The 13,638-nt window shown below is 35.4% G+C and overlaps 1 protein-coding gene across 1 annotated transcript in view; it reads left to right on the top strand.

Annotated features, from left to right (window-relative positions):
* LOC127862029 (muscle, skeletal receptor tyrosine protein kinase-like) overlaps positions 1-13,092 on the top strand; it is a 30,856-nt gene extending 17,764 nt beyond the window's left edge. The window contains exons 3-5 of the mRNA XM_052400961.1: positions 2,239-2,405; positions 10,293-10,541; positions 11,562-13,092. Coding sequence (XP_052256921.1) covers positions 2,239-2,405; positions 10,293-10,541; positions 11,562-12,742 — 1,597 coding nt within the window. The 3' untranslated portion in view covers positions 12,743-13,092. The remainder of the gene's footprint in view (positions 1-2,238; positions 2,406-10,292; positions 10,542-11,561) is intronic.
* Positions 13,093-13,638: the final 546 nt, after the last annotated feature.

Below are 13,638 nucleotides of genomic sequence, written 5' to 3'. Positions count from 1 at the left end.
ATTTTTTTTCAAAGAACACTATCAGAATAGCAAACAGTTTGGATCCTGATGAGACGCCACGTTCTGTGGCGTCTCATCTGGATCCAAACTGTTTGCAAAGGCCTTCAAAATGCGGTTCCCGCACTGAAAGGGTTAAATTCTATTCTTGTTCTATTTTTGCTATCTGGATTTGAATGAAAAGAGCAGGCACAAACAGTTCCTTGATCATAAGTGCTTCTGTTTTATTTTCCGGTCATATAATATGTTTTGACTAGAATATTTAAATTATAAAAATATAACGAAAGAGATCGTCTGTTTTTTCGTCAGTTATAATAAGTTGTTATACATTTAATAGGCTAATTTTGAGGAATTATTTTGTAATGTTGTTTTTGTGGGCCATGTCTCTTTAAACTAAGAAGGGGCAGGAATGCAGACATGCCTTCCACTGGAAACAGGGCTGTTTGCTTGAGACTTGGCAGATTGACACATCATTTACTATGTTATCTTACCCATGTTTATTGAGTTTGTCTATCCAACTTGGATTTCTGGAATAGTTTCGCCACATTAAATTTGCTTTTCTGTGATATAGATGGCAAACACATTTCAACATTTAGTTTACATTTAAATATTTGTGTTTTTTATCGTCTTTTTCTGTCAGTAAGAAATTGCGACGTGCATAATCTGTTTCTCCAAAGAATGTGATTATGTGTCTATTTCAGTTTCAGACTTTCGTACATTTTACTGAAAGCAATATAAGAATCAGTTGTTTAGATTAGATTTAAATACCTTTGATGATCCCCCTATCTTAACCCTTTCAGTGCTGCAACCAAATTTTGAAGGCCTTTGCAAACAGTTTGGATCCAGATGAGACGCCACAGAACGTGGCGTCTCATCAGGATCCAAACTGTTTGCTATTCTGATAGTATTCTTTGAAAAAGAATCGAAGAAAATGCTAATTTTAGAAATTCAGCAGAAGACATTTTAGCAGACGACACATTTCCCAGCATGCAAAGGGTTAAGCATTGTTTTCCCAGAGAATGGCTCATATAAGCAACATAAAGGCAGACAAACCCCATTCATGTTGCACAGTAACAAAAAATTCATTGCCAAAGTTTTTGCTAACTGTCTAGACAAGTTCAAAGAGTCCAGCATGATATAAAAGATACAAAGAAGATTCAAAGAACAGGAATTTAGTTAAAATCAATATTTTACATAACAACTGCATCAGTCTAGATTGCAGTATTTTATTTGTTAACAAATGTTGTTCTGTCTGTCAAGGGATGTTTGGGCTCTTAGTCCAAAATGTTGCGTAGTTCGACTAACAAGACAAACACACCTTGGAGAACTTATCATTGAAATTTATTATGTTGATTAACATGATATTCTAGCAATACAAACAATATGGACAGGACCCATATACAGGAGGCCCAATAAATGTTAGACAGTGTTTGTTTCATTCAAAATCGGGTCCGGTAAGCAGCCCCATTCCCAATGCAAAAAAACTACATTTTTCTCAAATGGAAGATTAAAAAAAATTCAACCTTAGTAAATATAAAACTTAAAACGTCTGTATTCTCAATTTTGAAGCATTTTTTAGCAAAGCAACAACAATACTAATTTCCCAATTTTTGTCAAAACACCACAAATTTTCCCAATCCAAATCCATTCCTGAAATGGTGAAAAAACAACAACTAAATTTTATAATACTGTTGCACTTCTGCTGGAACATCTATTAACAATGTCAACTCTACATGAAGCAAAACATGAGCTGCACATGTTATTCAATTATGCAATCATATCAGCTGGTCATGAGATACTTATTAGTGAATTCGGAACTGACCCATTATTGTCCCCTACTGGTTTCACCGAAGGGGACTTAAGGTTTGCGCTCTGTGCGTCCGTCTGTCTGTCACACTTTTCTGGATCCTGCGATTACTTTAAAAGTTCTTCATATTTTTTCTTGAAACTTGAAACATGGATAGATGGCAATATGGACATTATGCATGTCATTTCATTTTGTTCCTACGTCAAAAAATTAATATATCTTTAAAATTGTTGCGTCCAATCAAAAATCTGGGGTAGGATTTTTGCTTGAATGTTAAGGTCCTTGAGAAGATGTTTGGTAGACATGAGTAAGTTACACTGACTTAAGGTCATGGTCACTGTTAAAAGTCAAATATAAAATATTTCATGTCTCCCTATTGTTTATTTACCAATCAAAATCATTTGATGGATTCATAAATTAAGTTCATCTTTCAGAGAGAGCTGTAAGGCGGTGCAGGACCTTCTGTGCTATGTGCAGTGGTCGAACATCCAGTACACCAGCAAGCAGGCGCAGCTCCCAGAGTGTGACTCGCTGCCCTCCAAGTGGGACAGTGACTGCACGGAGGCCAAGATGTTTGACAGGGACGAGTCACATGTCACTTGTGAGTACACATTTAGACTAAGTAGTGATGTTGACTGGTTTCAGTAATTATCTAATCTGTGAGTAGTGATTAAACTGGTTAAAGTAATTTTTAACCAGGTTTTTCGAAGGGAAAAACAGGTTATTAGATTGGCGAATGTCGGCGGGCGGGCGGGCGGAACAAGCTTGTCCAGGCCATAACTTTGTCGTTCATTGAGATTTTAAAATCATGTGGCACATTTGTTCACCATCATTAGACGGTGTGTCACGCGAAGGAATTATGTTGGTATCTCCAAGGTCAAGGTCACACTTATGGTTCAAAGGTAAAAAATGGCCATAAATGAGCTTGTCCGGGCCATAACTATGTCATTCATCGTGAAATTTTAAAATCATTTGGCACATTTGTTCACCATCATTGGAGGGTGTGTTGCACAAAAGAATTACGTCAATATCTCTGGTCAAGGTCGCCATGACTAAAAATAGATTTATTTTGAAACAAAGGGGGTTAATTATAAAAAATCAGTTCAGTTTGAGTTGTCTCCCTTTATCAGATTTTTTTTTCAAATTGAAAACCTGGTTTTGTGACAATTTTGTCCCTTGTTATATCTTTGAATACTGATTTAGACTGGTTTCAGTAATGAGTTAACCTGCGAGTAGAGATTTATACTGGAGCAAATTAATATTTAACCAGTGAATAGTACTTTACTCTTCTCCATGTAATGATCTAATCTGTGCATTTAAGTAATGATTTAATCTGTGAGAAGAATGGAAAGGAGATAAAAGATCACTCTGAATATTTAATTGCAAACCCATGTTACAGTTTAATATACACTATGCGACCTGTGATTGTTGCCTAATTCGCGGAGTCAAGGCGGACAGTTTGCTTTTTGAGTGGAAAATCACCGTGATTTCACATGATTCGTCACTCCGCCGTCACGCGAGAGCAAGATAATCTTCGCCTTGATTCCCCTCAGTTTTGCGGTGATTCGCCGCGATTCGCCGTGATCGCAGTGGATATAGGTGACATGGATGATTCGGCAATTAATGCATATAAACTGAATTGTATCGATAACTGTATACATAACGCTTTTCTTATGTTCACAATTATCAAATAATCCAACATAATTACAACATCACTTACGAAAAAATAATCTTAATTATTTATGTCGGTAAATATGTTTGAGAATTTCATTAACACAACCATATGACTACGCCATTTTTCAGAAGTGTAAAGAGTACAGTGCATAATGTGGGACGAGCGTATTTTAATTCAGATTGAATGCAATACGATCTTACAAAAAACGTTTTATTGTTTCATACGCCTTCATGTAAAAAAATGTTTTCCTCCTGGAAATTGTGCTGTTAATGCATAATATTATCAAAACATTTTTTCGACACGTAAAGCGTTGCAACAAATTGATAATCAATTCAAAACAAATATACCATAAGTATAAATGTTCCGTTAAATTCCCAAATGACAATAATAATTTATAATCCGAAACACACTTCCGATGTTTAAATGTTAACACGACGTTTACAAATGCTTCCAATATAGTCATCATGTATACTTTCCGATAAAAGAGCGTGAAAATTATGCGGCAATTTACAAGGTCAAGGTATACGAGCGTGCAAGTATTGTTTTTTTTATACTGTGTAGCGCAAAGCATTGAATTCTGTTGATTTCGGTTAAATGTTTCTTTGGTATTTTTAAAACAATTATATCGCCAATAATTTGATATTTCTTTTAAAGTCATTTAAAATCAAACATGCCGTATCCGTATCGTTACTGATAGAAGTAAAACATAATACCTTGTAAAGTTTTTTGTTGTGAGAGACCATCTGAGTAAACGCTGAAAAATATATGCAAACTGTTATTTTTTGTCAATGCCCTTTGATCCATTCTCGCACTAAATTGGCAGCGCCATCCTGTTGTTTCTGTGATTGTCACATTTTTTCACAGTTTGAACACGTACAAAGAGTGCCAATCAGACACTAGAACAAACACTATCACCCGCTGGACAGTACACAATAAATAATCAAATGTTGAGTTTTTTTTTTTGTTTTGAGCGTGAAAACCCAGAGAAATGCATGTACATTATACATCATCATCAAATTTATTGAACTCTGCGAACGCTAAGTGCTACGTTGATATTCTCATTTGTTTTCAGCAAAAGAAACACAATGCTTAATGGCTTTAATATATAGGCAATGATGTAATAACAACATATTATATATCACGATGTCATAATAACATATACTTAAAAATAGAACAGTAATGTATTTCCGGCTTATCAAGCATTGTGAATGTATGTACAACGCTCGGAAAGTAACGCGAGTAACACGAGTTATTCGCATTGGAGCCTGAAACAGAAAATAAATAAGTATAGCATAATTTAGTCCAAATAATTAGACGTAATCTATCGATGACATTTAACCTTTAAATGAAAGTGTTACTTAAACAATTTTCCGTGTCTTAATGCGCGAATATTTTGCTAAACACTGTTAACAAAAGGGGTACACATTATAATTCTTAATGAAATGCAAAAATAAGTCTTAACATAAGTAATAACGTCAATAAACATACACAGTAAGATCAAAGTTTAAATGGAAAACTTATATCATATTTCTCGTAAATTACCAAATTATTAGTTTCGTCTAAATCAAATACCATGTATAGAGAAACAAGGTATTTATAACCGACCAATGACGAAACACTATGCAACTTTCAATTTACACAGTGCTACATGTATATGGCAACAATATGGAATTTGAACAGTGGTAGTGTATTCGGGCCTGGAATATAATTGCTTGTAAGTTTTAATAAACATTCTGCTAATGCAATTACTTAAATAATGTTTACATGTTATGTTCAATAATTATTGCATGATCATTCTGCGCTGTTATATTAATTTGGAGCCGTTAAAGCTTTCTACATTACTTCATCAAGCTCATGTTGGAACGGGAGTATTTTAGCTAATACGCCCATTATATACAACAACAACAAAAGCTTTATTATTGCAATGTATAATGTAAGTGTATACATATATGTTACGTGTACATGTTAGTGTAACCCTCAACGTAACTCGCTTAAAAAGGTGAGCCTAGGCGGTTCGCGGTGATTTGCGGTGATTCGCGCTGATTGCGTAACAGCGAGATACATCGCGCGACGGTCAGCGTGGAGTCGCCGAGACATCACTTAAATTTTCTTGTCGCTCTGAATCACCGCCATTTGTCATGTTGCATCGATTGCGGTGATGCGAGAATCGCGGCAAAAATCACGGGTCGCATAGTGTATATATATATATATATATATATATATATATATATATATATATATATATATATATATATATATATATATATATATATATTAAGCTGGTATAGGTTGCCTAAATAGTAAGGAATTAAATGAGAACTGATAATTTAATTAGTTTAATTTATAAGTATAACATACTTATTCAAATAAAATCTTATGATTGTTCCAAACGTAAGTTCCAAACTTAACAACGTTACATGTTTTTCCCCTTAAAATATAATGTGCAAACATTTAGTTGCTTTATTGCAATTAACTCGAATTTATATGACACAAAATTATTATGTCACAATTAAATATATTGCAAACATAAGTGGTATTTTAAGGGTTATTTTATTTTCCCCAAAACATTTACAGCTGTATTTTTTCTGGAAACATGCAGTGGAAGTGTTGAGTAGTAAAACTGTCTATCAACTTCATGCTCTCACATGAACAGGCCTTGTGATGTTGGTGCTTGCTGTTTTTTTTAATGACAATAAATTAGTGCTGTTTTTTATGAGTTTTTGCTTTGGTGGCTGCTCTTGAAGCAATATCATTTCCTGTTGATGGGTTGAAACAAATTTTGATTCTTTTTGCGCAAATGTTTGTTTTAAACTACATAGAACAAAACTCATGTTCTTAATGCAGTCATGTTTTTGCCTTGTAATATTTCAGTCATGGAGGTTAAAGTGTAAAATAAATAGAATATAAATAAATTTATGCCCAGTTAATTTGAGCTTATAAGTCCTGTAATGCTGTTACCAAAGGGGACTATGATTTCAGCTCTAGCCTGCTCATATGTCCCGTAATTGGACTGTCCTCCTTCAGCTGCTATATTACAAAGGCCAGGAAGAACTTGCATTTCAAGCAAGGGAACTGATGAAATTGTGCATTCTAACTATGGAAATCAGATGGAGGCTGTGCTTTTTGTTAGATCACCTGTCATGAAGTGACATGGTGAGCTTATGTGACCGTGTGATGCCCGGCGTCCGTATGTGCATGTGTGTGTGTGTGCGTGCGTGTGTCCCTCAACAATTTGTTTGTGTAGACAGTAGAGGTCACAGTTTTCATCCAATCTTTATGAAATTTGGTCAGAATGTTTATATTGATGAAATCTGGGTTGGGATTGTATTTGGGTCATCTGGGGTCAAAAACTAGGTCACTAGTTCAAAAACTCGGTCAAATAATAGAAAAACCTTGTGTAGACAATAGAGGTCGCAGTTTTCATCCAATCTTTATGAAATTTTGGTAAGAATGTTTATTTTGATGAAATCTGGGTTGGGATTGTATTTGGGTCATCTGGGGTCAAAAACTAGGTCAAATAATAGAAAAACCTTGTGTAGACAGTAGAGGTCACAGTTTTCATCCAATCTTTATGAAATTTGGTCAGAATGTTTATCTTGATGAAATCTGGGTTGGGATTGTATTTGGGTCATCTGGGGTCAAAAACTAGGTCACTAGGTCAAAAACTAGGTCAAATAATAGAAAAACCTTGTGTAGACAGTAGAGGTCACAGTTTTCATCCAATCTTTATGAAATTTGATCAGAATGTTTATCTTGATGAAATCTGGGTTGAGATTGTATTTGGGTCATATGGGGTCAAAAACTAGGTCACTAGGTCAAAAACTAGGTCAAATGATAGAACAACCTTGTGTAGACAATAGAGGTCGCAGTTTTCATCCAATCTTTATGAAATTTGGTCAGAATGTTTATCTTGATGAAATCTGGGTTGGGATTGTATTTGGGTCATCTGAGGTAAAAAACTAGGTCACTAGGTAAAATAATACAAAAACCGTCAACAGTTTGTTTGTGTAGACGGTAGAGGTCACAGTTTTCATCCAATCTTTTTGAAGTTTGGTCAGAATTTTTATCTTGATGAAATCTGGGTTGGGATTGTATTTGGTTAGTCAGGTGAGCGATTCAGGGCCATCATGGCCCTCTTGTTAAATTTGTGACCATTTTGGGACTTGCCAAAGTTCATTTATTGTTATTCAATTATATTGTCAAAAAGCCATCTGCCTCTATGGACAGATCAAGAACAAATATGGACGTTAAATTAAATTACAGGGTTGTGCAATTTAAGAAAGCTTGCTTGGGTTTTTGTTTAACTAATACAGTTTCCCTCTCAGAGGCATTCTTCAGTATTTTGCTGTCCTTTACAAAATTTAAGCTATTAATGTCATTTTCGGGAAGAAACCTTTTAGAAACATAGCCTTTTACTAGGTGTTTTAAAAATGAACAGAGGTTCAAACCTTGAGGACAGTGATCTATAGAGTATAACATAGTAAGTACGCTCAATATATTCTTTGTGAACAATTGTGTCACTGTGACACCTGTAGATCTTGGAACTTAAGTGTGTTCAGCCCTTGAAAATAATTTCAAATTGCATTCACAAGATTATATAATTACCTTGCACAAGTGGCTGGAAGGATAAAAAGAAGTGGGTGTACATTTCAAGTGCTGGAAGCAATGAGAACTAGGTGTACATAGTGCATCTGTATCAAAATCTGTGTGCACCTGTCAGATATCTCAACTGCTTCAACATCTAGATCTATCAGTAAGATACTTTTTATGCAATAAACATTTTACCTCAGAATTAAGGTTTGCTGTTCGTTTTAGAAGCACAGAACTCCACTGCTTTAGTATTCAAAGAACTTCAAGATCTGTTGTAAATCTCATAAAGATGCATATCAAGCAATTCCTGGTGTAATGTCAGGGCCCCATTGCCTCAGAAAAGGTCTGTTTGTTTGTTAGGGTAATTATTACATCATGACCAATTTCCACCTGCCTTTGATGGAGGCCTTGTCTGTGAGAAGAACTCTTTGAATTCATTTGTGGTCATGAACTTTGGTTTAATCCTAAGATACCTATTTTGAAGCATTTGTATTCCATTAGAAAGTTAAATTTAATTAAAGACCTTTCTTACCAGATTCAAGTTTAAATGGCTTACATTCCAACACTGAGATGCTGATGAGCAGCAAACATCATAAAACCTGAACAGACTACGTGTTACTCGCAGGCTGTTCTGGTTTTATGCTCTTTTCAAATAGCCATTTTCACTTTGCTTCTGAGTGGGAAAGGGTTAAATGCAAGGCTTTTATAGGTTACATGTATATATGAGCCTCGTTGCGGGAAAACTGGGCTTAATGCATGTGCAGAAAGGGTCATCCCAGATTAGCCTTTGCAGTCTGCGTAGGCTAATCAGGGACAACACTTTCTTCATAGACTGGATTTTTGTTTAGAAGAGATTTCCTTTATACAAAAATTCTACGGAAGCAGAAAGTGTGGTCCTGATTCTGCACAGGCTAATCAGGACCCGTATTCACCAAACAATTCCTAGACTTAAGTCTAAAAATAATGAAAATTCTTTAAATAAGAATATTTAATAATTTCTTTAATCTTGAGTCAAACTTGGCATTAAAAACTTCTATCTACATCATTAACCTTGTAGAACATTTTGTTAATGGCATAATCACCAGTGGTAGTCAGTATATATTCATACGCTGGACACATTTTTCTTGGTTCTAAGTCTATTCTTTGTTCTTAAGTCTAAGAATGGGTTGGTGAATACAGGCCCTGGGACAACACATAATGCACATGCATTAATCCAATGTTTCCCTGAGCAAGACTCATAAGATAGCCTACCACTATTCTTCAATGAGCCAGTGAGTTATTGCAAGACTCATAAGATAGCCTACCACTATTCTTCAATGAGCCAGTGAGTTATTGCAAGACTCATAAGATAGCCTACCACTATTCTTCAATGAGCCAGTGAGTTATTTGCAAGTTATTGACAGCAATCATGAGTTGGTTAAGTTCACAGAAATGTGGTTACTGCCCAACATTTCTTTGATGTAGCAGACTTATTTATCTTTGTTACCCTTGTTCACTTATTCAATCAACTTAAAGTTTAACAGTTGTTTTCTTTATAGGTGTGTAAATTCACATAATCCATAATGTAAGTGGAATAGTAAATATTTGTCAACATAGTGAGTAAACATATTTTCACAAGTTGGACAATATCATTCATGTAAAAAATCACTGTAAACACTTGAAAATGAAAAAAAAGTCCAAAAGACAATGACATTATTATGCAAGGCACTTAGTGTATCCTGTGCATAAAATGCAAAATAATGTTTAAAATATGCAGACATCAAATAACTTTTTGCTTAAATGTTAAACCACTTTGTAGATAAGTACCATTTACATGACACTACATTATGTTTGAAACCACGCATTAACTTTTTTTTTACAATGCACCCGTAAGATAGTAATTTTATTTACTCAAGAATGTATCAATGTTTCATGCATATTCTTAAAGGGTTAACCATTGTGAATTGCAACACTATATTGATTTATGAAAAAATGTACCATATTTATTGGTAACATAAGCATTATGGTCTGAAAATTAAATGTTAATTGACTCAATAATCAAACCATGCACAGTAATGAAACTAAAATAATGACCCATCATGTGTCACCTCAATATTTGGCAGTTATATATGGGACAATCCACCCAATACTATGCTAGCCAATGTCATTTAGTTAAACATTATGCCTAACATAACCTTTTTCAAAGTCTAAGCAGTCCGTAAATATCAATTTTTCTCATTCCAGCTAATTGCTACAGTGGACGGGGTCGCTGGTACAACGGCACAGTGAATAAGACCCGGTCAGGCAAGTCGTGCCAGTCGTGGTCTGTGGGCTTTCCTCAGAAGCACACGCGTCCTCCCAGCGTTTATCGGGAACTTGAGAACTCCAGTAACTACTGTCGTAACCCTGGAGCGGAGGAAGTGTCCCCTTGGTGCTACGTGGACTCACAGACGCCTGGGGATCGATGGGAGCTCTGTGATATACCTTCTTGTGGTATGTGATATGTTATAGAATTTGACCTGTGAGATATACCTGCCTGTTTTATTTGAAAGAACTAGGGGTTTTGATATGCCTTACTTACTTGATAATCAGACAGAAAAATTTACCTTAGAATTCGATAATTATGTTGGGTACTTGATTTAAAAGAGCGTCCTAAAATAATATTTCTAAAATTGTACAGATACTCAGAGAGAGAAAAATATCTCTTAGACTGTTTCTGTCTATTTTAATTGAGATTATGATTTATTTACGTATTGCACTGGAATAGTTGGAATACATAACTTTAAGGTTAATCTATTTGTGTCTTAAAAGAAAAAATGTTTCTATTAGGACATTTTTGTAAACTCATTCAAAATATTGCAAAATGTATCCAAAAGTCGCGACCGCGTATTATAGTCAATGCGTCTTATAATCAAAGAAGTAAGGTACCTTCTTTTGTTAAGTGAAATAATTAGTGCTGTAGTTATGTATGTCTCTTAAAGCTAGGTCTGCTTAAATATCATTTTTAGATCAGCTGTTTTCGGAGAAAATCCGAGGTATTGTCATAGCCATGAGCTCGTCGTGTCATCCGCCACCCTTGTTGTGCTTAAACCTTGAAATCTTTGCTCTAAAATCAAAGTGCTTCCACCTACAACTTTGAAACTTCATATGTAGATGCACCTTGATGAGTTCTACATGTCACACCCATTTTTGTGTCACTTGGTCAAAGGTCAAGGTCACTGTGACCTAAAAAAATAATAATTCTTACAAGCTTTCATTTATTCAAAACTGCACTCACAGCTGAGCGTTGGCCCCCGTTACGCGGTTCTCTTCTTTAATATTTGACTCTTGTCTTTTTAATTAAGTTTTTTTAGATGTTCTAGATGTAATTAAATCAAATCTCAGTATTTTTAGATGTCTTTCTTCATGCATGTATTAAAGTCCAGAAGATGTTGCCCCCCCCCCCCCCCCCCCCCCTCCGGCCCCTATGAAAGAAATTGTTCTTTCCTAACTTCCTCTTTTTGCAACTTGCAGATGCAGAAGAATTAAAAACTCAGAAGAAAGCAGTCGAAGAGCCATTTTCCTGGAAGACCATTCTCATCATTACAATTGTGGGGTCCGTAGGCGTGTTCATTGCAGTGCTTGTCAGCATCCTTGTCTACCACATATTTGTGAGCAGAAGTAGGAACGGCCAGTACAAGAACACTCCCCAGGATGACCTTGAAATCGACATCCAGAAATTGCCTGCGAACATGTCCTACCACGTGGTTGAGGAGCCCATACGACTGAATCCAAAACTTCAGGCATTTGAGTATCCAAGAAATGACATCATTTACATCAAGGACATAGGTCAAGGAGCCTTTGGACGTGTGTTTACAGCAAAAGCGCCAAATTTGGGTAAGAATGAAAATGCGCTTGTGGCGGTGAAAATGCTAAAAGAGGATGCATCAGGTGATTTGCAGGCTGATTTTGAACGAGAGGCATCGCTAATGGCAGAGTTTGACCACCCAAATATTGTGAAGTTTTTAGGGGTTTGTGCAATAGGAAAACCAATGTGTTTATTATTTGAGTTTATGACAAAGGGTGATTTGAACGGCTATTTGAGACTGTGTAGTCCAGAAATGTATATAAACTTTCGAAAAAAGAATCTTCAGTTCATTGATGGTGACATAGTGACGTTAGATTTAGCCGATCAGCTTGACATTTCTCGACAAATAGCCTCGGGGATGGTGTATTTATCAGAGAAAAATTATGTTCACAGAGATCTGGCAACAAGAAATTGTCTTATAACAGATAACTTAGTGGTAAAAATCTCAGACTTTGGCCTTGCCCGAAGTGTACATAAGCTGGAATATTACAAAGGCAGCGACAACGATGCTATTCCTATTCGATGGATGCCTTTGGAATCCATCCTTTATAACAAATTTTCTGTGGAATCTGATGTATGGTCGTATGGTGTTATTCTCTGGGAAATATTTTCATACGCTCTTCAACCGTATTACGGAATGACTCACGAAGAAGTTGTGGAATACCTCAAGGACGGGAAAAACTTGGTGTGCCCGGAAAATACGCCGCAACAAGTGTATGATTTAATGCTGAAATGCTGGAGTAGAAAACCATTCAGACGTCCTAAATTCCCAATGTTGTTCAATGCAATAAATGCTCTCTACAATGAATTGACAAAAAAGCGAACAAAAGAGGTGACAGTCGTGTGAAAAATGTGCTCAGTTGTGTTGATGTTTTTAGACATGTTATCACTGCTTGTGACTTAGTCAGAGGACCTTACATGTTTGTCTAAACTAGCATTACATGTTTTATCCTTATTTGTTGATCTGTTTGAATCTTTTGAAATTATTTTTCCATGAACGCAAGACATTTAAAGCTGTTTTTTTATGTCCCCCATCACTATAGTGGGGGACATATTGTTTTCGCCTTGTCTGTTGGTTTGTTGGTTGGTTTGTTTGGGCAAACTTTAACATTTGCCATAACTTTTGCAATATTGAAGAGAGCAACTTCATATTTGGCATGCATGTGTATCTCATGGAGCTGCACATTTTGAGTGGTCAAGGTCATCCTTCAAGGTCAAAGGTCAAATATATGGGTCAAAATCGCTCATTTAATGTAAACTTTTGCAATGTTGAAGATAGCAACTTGATATTTGGCATTCATGTGTATCTCATGGAGCTGCACATTTTGAGTGGTGAAAGGTCAAGGTCAAAGGTCAAATATATTGTTTTTTCATGCATGAGAGTTATATTGGTAAAAAATTTTATGTCAAAGCTTGCAGGTTTTAACAAAGCATATTCCCAAATAATAAACTGCTGTTAAGGTTACGTTAATGTATTTTGTAGTTCATTTTTTAACAACACCCAACTGATTAAAGTTTATGAAATAATTCTAGGTTCAAATACAAACCTATAGAATAACTTGCTGCTGTGTACCAACATTTTTATCTGTTTTTAAATTATTGTTAAAGACTACAAATGAGATTATGAGAATTTTTTGTTTGTTTGGCTCTGTTCTTTACCCTATATGTATAGTATCTATTTATTTTAGTATTTAATTATGTTTTAAGTGTTTATTTGATGCATGTGTTGTTTGTATCCAGATC

The sequence above is a fragment of the Dreissena polymorpha genome, chromosome 16, assembly GCF_020536995.1.
Source record: "Dreissena polymorpha isolate Duluth1 chromosome 16, UMN_Dpol_1.0, whole genome shotgun sequence".
Taxonomy (NCBI): Eukaryota; Metazoa; Mollusca; class Bivalvia; order Myida; family Dreissenidae; genus Dreissena; species Dreissena polymorpha.
Note: the sequence above shows the minus strand (reverse complement) of the source record. Positions and strands in the feature narration are given on the sequence as shown.